This window comes from Porites lutea, chromosome 5 (genome assembly GCF_958299795.1).
Source record: "Porites lutea chromosome 5, jaPorLute2.1, whole genome shotgun sequence".
NCBI classification, from domain to species: Eukaryota; Metazoa; Cnidaria; class Anthozoa; order Scleractinia; family Poritidae; genus Porites; species Porites lutea.
This window is the reverse complement of record NC_133205.1, coordinates 43,254,460-43,260,768: the sequence shown is the minus strand read 5'-3', so window position 1 is coordinate 43,260,768 and position 6,309 is coordinate 43,254,460. Positions and strand designations below refer to the sequence as shown.

Genomic DNA, 6,309 nt, shown 5'->3' with positions numbered 1-6,309 from the left:
ATGAAATGGTAGAATTACTTATGTTTCTTTCGTCTTTCAAATGCTTGAAAGACGAAATTAGCAGTTAGCCTGCTGATATGTAGGTCGGTATAGTTAAAAAGAAACCAGACTTTATCATGGATATCGTAATTTGCAAATAATGTATTTCGGTCGTTGATTTTAGTAAAAAGAGTCTTTCTCAAATCATCATATTGATCACAGCGCCAGTACCGGTCAGCGGTACTGTAGATAAGGACACGCGCCCTAGACGCTCTCGTGTCTCGCTCTTGAGTTTGTTCTGTATTTCGCCGTTGTGCCTACAGTAGCATTAAAGTAGCAGTTGCTTTACCTGAACCGTGTCATCGATCGACCGACTCTCTCTTTACTGGCGTGGTGGCAGCGCTTCCGGATCTACGCCAAGAAACCGAAAAGAAAACAAAGCCAGAGCTACCCGTACAAACGTCGGTAAGTCGATACTTCGAACACCTTCGTCGCCCAAGCACGATTTATTCGTAAACTTGCAACCAAACCACAACTATGGCGAGTACCCTCCGAGCCCCAAAACAGTGGAGCCTGTCAAAGAACGAGTCCATCAACAGCTTCGAGAACTGGAGACAAAATCTGTTGTACACTTTATCCCTCGACAGCAATTTCGCTCCTTTCCTCGCAGAAGACGCTACGTGGGGGAAAAAGACTAAGTCCCAGCCCCTACGCGGCCTCACAGATGACGGGGAAACCATCCCGATCTCCAGACGCAAAACGGCCCGTCAGAAGGTCAATTTTCTCGAACTAATGCTCGGACAAATAGCCAACTATTGCCCAGTGATATCCAGGACCTCTCTCGTGAAGAACTCGACTTCGATTCACTCTGTTTGGAACATGATTCGTGCACATTTTGGCTTCCAAGTCACAGGCGCCCACTTTCTAGATTTCGCTGGCTTACATTTGGAAGCAGATGAACGCCCAGAGGATCTCTTTCAGAGACTGATGGCCTTCATGGAGGACACTCTACTCCGTGCAAATAGCCTGTCACACCATGGTGAGGTTACCACAGAAGATGAGGAACTCACCCCCACCCTGGAGAATTTCATCGTTCTCACCTGGCTTAAACTGATCCACCCCGAGCTACCTAAGTTAGTGAAACAGCGGTATGGAACTGAGCTACGATCACGGACTCTGGCCTCCCTAAAGCCAGAGATATCTCAGGCCCTTACTTCCCTGCTCGACGAAATACGCACCGCTGATGATGCCAAGATCATGCGCACCGCTGTCACTAACTACCGCAGACCTCTCGGCGTCAAAACCCCGTATAAGGCGACTACACGACCCAGCCGCCCCACTAAGTCCTGTCCCCTTTGCAAACAGGCAGGTCGCCCCGACAACCATTTCTTGAGCGAATGCAATTTCCTTCCAGACCAAGACCGCAAATACATCGCGAAGGCCAGACAGATCGCCGACATCTTTGATGCTCCCCATGAACCTGAGACCACACCCGACATGACCGACCCAGAAAGCGACACCGACGACGCTAGGCCTGGCCCAGGCCCTAAGGTCTTCCGCATACAGACCCGCCAGTCACCGTACCTAGACATGTTCTACTCCCACTACCCCGTACGAATCACCATCGATAGTGGGGCTACTGGAAACATGATCCGCCACACTGTCGTCCAACGTCTTGGCTGCCACATGACATCTAGCTCCCAGTCCGTCCACCAAGCAGACGGCTCATCCCCCCTTCAGGTCGTCGGTGAGACACGCTTCTTATTAAGCCGCGAAGGCCGAGATTTCACCTTCGAAGGACTCGTCGTTGAGAACCTCGACGTGGACATACTGGCAGGCACCCCCTTTATGGAAACCAACGATATTGCAGTACGCCCAGCTAAGCGCCAAGTGATCCTCCACAACGGTTCCATCGTCAGTTACGGGTCCCCACACCCGGCTACAGTAAACCCCGCCGCACGTCGTGCAATAGTACTCCGCTCTCCCCCCACGTCAATGACCGTCTGGCCCGGAGAGTTTGTTGAAGTCGACCTACCACACGACGTCCCCACTGACTCCGAATACACCTTAGAGCCTCGAACAGATGCCCCCAGCGTTAGGCAGTTGTCAGCTTCCCAACTGTGGCCCACCCCACGCATAGTCTCTAGCGTGGCAGGAAAGATACGTATTCCCAATCTCTCATCCGAGCCGCACTTCCTCAAGCGAAATGAGCACTTCTGCCAGGTACGCGCCACCTTCACACCAGAACCCCTCGGCGACAACTCACCCCCAACAGCCAAGCCACCTCCCAAACCATCAGTACCTACCCCAGGTACAAAACACTCGTCAGCCGTACGCCTTGACCCAGACAACTTACTTCCCCGGGATATAAGAGCAAAGTTCACTTCGCTGTTGGACGAGTATGACCACGTGTTCGACCCAAACATCAAGGGCTACAATGGTGCGGAAGGTCCGTTCGAAGCAAGAGTCAACATGGGACCTGTAGAACCCCCCCAGCGGAAAGGCCGTCTACCACAGTATGCCCGTCACCAGCTAGTGGAGCTCCAGCAGAAATTTGACGAACTTGAAGCTTTGGGTGTCTTCAGTCGCCCCGAAGACATAAACGTCACGGTCGAGTACCTGAACCCTTCATTTCTCGTCAAGAAACCCAATGGTGGCTCCCGCCTAGTTACTGCATTCGCTGATGTCGGCCGCTATAGTAAGCCACAACCTTCACTCATGCCAGATGTGGACTCCACGTTACGCCATATCGCCCAGTGGAAACACATCATCGCATCGGACTTGACCAGCGCTTTTTACCAAATCCCCCTCTCGCGTGCCTCCATGAAGTACTGTGGGGTAGCTACCCCATTCCGGGGAGTGCGCGTATACACACGGTCGGCCATGGGCATACCCGGCTCTGAAACGGCACTGGAAGAACTTATGTGTCGCGTCCTTGGTCACCTTTTAGAAGAAGGCGTCGTCGCCAAAATCGCAGACGATCTATACTGTGGGGGAAACACGCCACAAGAACTCCTACGAAACTGGAGGAAGGTTCTAGCAGCCCTCCACAAGTGTGACCTCCGCCTCTCCGCATCGAAGACGATCATCAATCCTCGGTCCACAACAATACTGGGATGGATTTGGAACGCTGGCACTTTAAGAGCAAGCCCTCACCGCATCGCCACCCTCGCCTCGTGTCCTGAACCCGAAACCGTTGGCCGCATGCGATCATTCATAGGAGCATACAAGGTGCTCTCCCGCGTAATTCCCGGGTGCTCGTCACTCCTTGCACAACTTGATGACACCGTAGCTGGCCGCGAATCTAAAGAACACATACAATGGTCGGACGACCTCCGAACTTCGTTCCTCCATGCCCAGAAAGCCCTCTCCACTGCTCGCACCATCTCGCTACCCAAACCAAGTGACCAGTTGTGGATTGTGACCGACGGGGCGGTCCGTAAGCCTGGAATAGGAGCCACGCTTTACGTCACCCGTGACAACAAACTTCATTTGGCAGGGTTCTTTAGCACAAAGCTACGTGGCTCGCAACCGACATGGTTACCGTGTGAGGTGGAGGCCCTAGCTATTGCCGTTGCCACCAAACACTTCAGCCCGTACCTAATCCAATCCCTTCACAAGGCCTGCATCCTAACCGACAGCAAACCGTGCGTACAGGCATTTGAAAAAATCTGTCGCGGAGAGTTTTCCGCTAGCCCTCGCGTCTCCACCTTTCTATCAACCGTGAGCCGGTATCAAGCGTCCGTCAGACATGTATCCGGATCTGCGATCCTACCCTCTGATTTCGCCAGCCGCAACGCACCCTCTTGCGAAGACGAAGCCTGCCAGATCTGCGCCTTCACAAAACTCACCCAAGACTCCGTTGTCAGAAACACATCGGTACAGGATATACTGCGTGGTGATGAGCGCCTACCCTTCACCAGCCGCACTGCCTGGTTAGCCATTCAGGCCGAATGTGCCGATCTGCGGCGTACTCGCGCCCACTTACAACAAGGGACACGCCCTTCGAAGAAACTTACCAACATAAAAGATGTTAAACGATACCTGAACGTCGCTACCATTGCAAACGATGGCTTGCTCGTTGTCCGGCGTGATGAACCCCTTGTACCTAGCCGCGAGTGCATCATTGTCCCTCGACAAGTGCTTGATGGACTGCTGACAGCCCTACACATACAGCTCACCCATCCGTCGAGCCATCAACTCCAGGCTGTAACCAACCGGTACCTATATGCCTTAGACATACACAAGGCCATCGACCGCGTGACCCAAGCTTGCCACATCTGTGCCTCTCTACGCCAAACTCCGAAAATGCGCGTGGAGCAGTCGTCCTGCCCCCCTCCCGACGCAGTTGGCGTATCATTTGCCGCAGATGTCATCAAACGCTCAAGACAACTTGTGCTTGTACTACGTGAGTGCGTGACATCGCTTACTGCCACAACCCTGCTGGAAGACGAGCGTCACAACACTCTGCGCGACGCCCTTATCCGTCTTTGTGTCCAACTACGTCCACTAGATGGACCAACAGCCGTCATACGTACCGACCCAGCCCCAGGATTCAAAGCACTCAGGGATGATCAACTACTGAAACACCACAGGATCACCCTTGAGATCGGCGACGCCAAAAACAGAAACAAGAACCCTATTGCAGAGCGGGCAGTACAGGAGGTCGAAAGCGAACTACTCCGCCATGATCCACTAGGCGGTCCAGTAAACCACGTGCAACTCGCCGTGGTCACAGCCAATCTAAACGCGCGCCTTCGCTCACGTGGTCTTTCCGCAAGAGAGATGTGGACCCAACGTGATCAGTTCACAAACCAGCAGATCCCCCTACAAGACCAGGACATCATCCTACGACAACATACACAACGGTTGTCTAACCACCCCCACAGTGAGAAGTCAAAGACACCTATCCCAAAGAGCACCCCCACTGACCGCGTTGCTGTAGGTGATTTAGTCTACCTCTATGCCGATCGGAACAAGACCAGAGCCCGCGATCGCTACCTTGTCGTAGAAATAACCGGCTCGTTCTGCAACGTCAAGAAATTTGTTGGCTCCCAACTCCGCAGCACGTCTTACCGAGTGAAGATGTCTGAGTGCTATCGAGTCCCATCCGAAGTCGTGAACCACAGACCACCTGCTCCCAATAGGGATGCAGACTCATCATCTGACGAAACTCCACCAACACAGCCAGAACCACCACCTCCGCCAATCATTCCGTGCGCGATCTCGACACCTTCTACCCAGGAATTCCCCCACCTTGATGACTTCCCTACCAGCCACGATGAGTCTCACGATACCGTGACCGTGACCCACCCTGATGAAACCAGAGACCCCTATGCTAGCGACAGCGAATCAGATGCCACCCCCCCTCCTCGCCGATCCACACGTGAGCGACGCCGACCCGCACGTTTTGAGGACTTTGATATGGATTAATTAGCCAGTGGTCCTCGTGACCCACACTAGAAACTGTTCAAGTTTTATTGTTATTCATGTTAGCCGTTTACATGTACCTAAATTTTTCTATAACCATTGGGCTCATACCATATTTGTAAGAGTAAAGAAAGGAAAAAGAGGCCACGCCAGTACCGGTCAGCGGTACTGTAGATAAGGACACGCGCCCTAGACGCTCTCGTGTCTCGCTCTTGAGTTTGTTCTGTATTTCGCCGTTGTGCCTACAGTAGCATTAAAGTAGCAGTTGCTTTACCTGAACCGTGTCATCGATCGACCGACTCTCTCTTTACTGGCGCAGTGAAATAATATGTGCATTTCATTTTCAACCTAATTTAGATTGCAGTGATCACAAATTCTAAGGTCTTCAGGAGTTTTGGGAATTGTAACTCTTCTAGTTTCTATTTTCAAATTATGATTTCCTATCCTAAATTTGGAAGCTACACGCCTATGTTCAGGATTCCGGATTCTAGTTTTGTTTCCGAATTTTTTTTTGTGTATTTGCTCTTATAAGATTTAGCTGGTGGTTTTTTAGATGTTTTGACAAATTATTATCAGCTTTGGATAGGAAAGTAGAAGGGTTTTTAAAGTTAACTGATCCCACTTGAAACCCCGTTGAACTGAATTAGAGGACAAAAAGGTCGTTTCCCAAACATCAGTTAATGTATTTTGTTTGTTTTGCACTATTTCTTTAAGTATGGACTTGCGCTGATATGATGAATAAAATGAGGTCTCTTAGCTAGTGGACGGCTAACCTGAGATCAGGCCCAATTTTAGCGGTTCTCATACAGTCTCTTCGTTTCGCCTTGCCCGCCGGAATGTTATTACAGAGCGAAACGAAAATTGAGCCTGATCTCAGGTTAGTGAACAGCAGCTGTTTTG

General features: G+C 51.4%; 1 protein-coding gene across 1 annotated transcript; it reads left to right on the top strand.

Annotated features, from left to right (window-relative positions):
* Window positions 1–215: 215 nt before the first annotated feature.
* LOC140938825 (uncharacterized) lies at window positions 216–5,721 on the top strand. The gene has a single exon (XM_073388354.1). It carries the CDS (start codon window positions 517–519, stop codon window positions 5,410–5,412), a length of 4,896 nt encoding a protein of 1,631 aa, XP_073244455.1. The 5' UTR covers window positions 216–516; the 3' UTR covers window positions 5,413–5,721.
* Window positions 5,722–6,309: the final 588 nt, after the last annotated feature.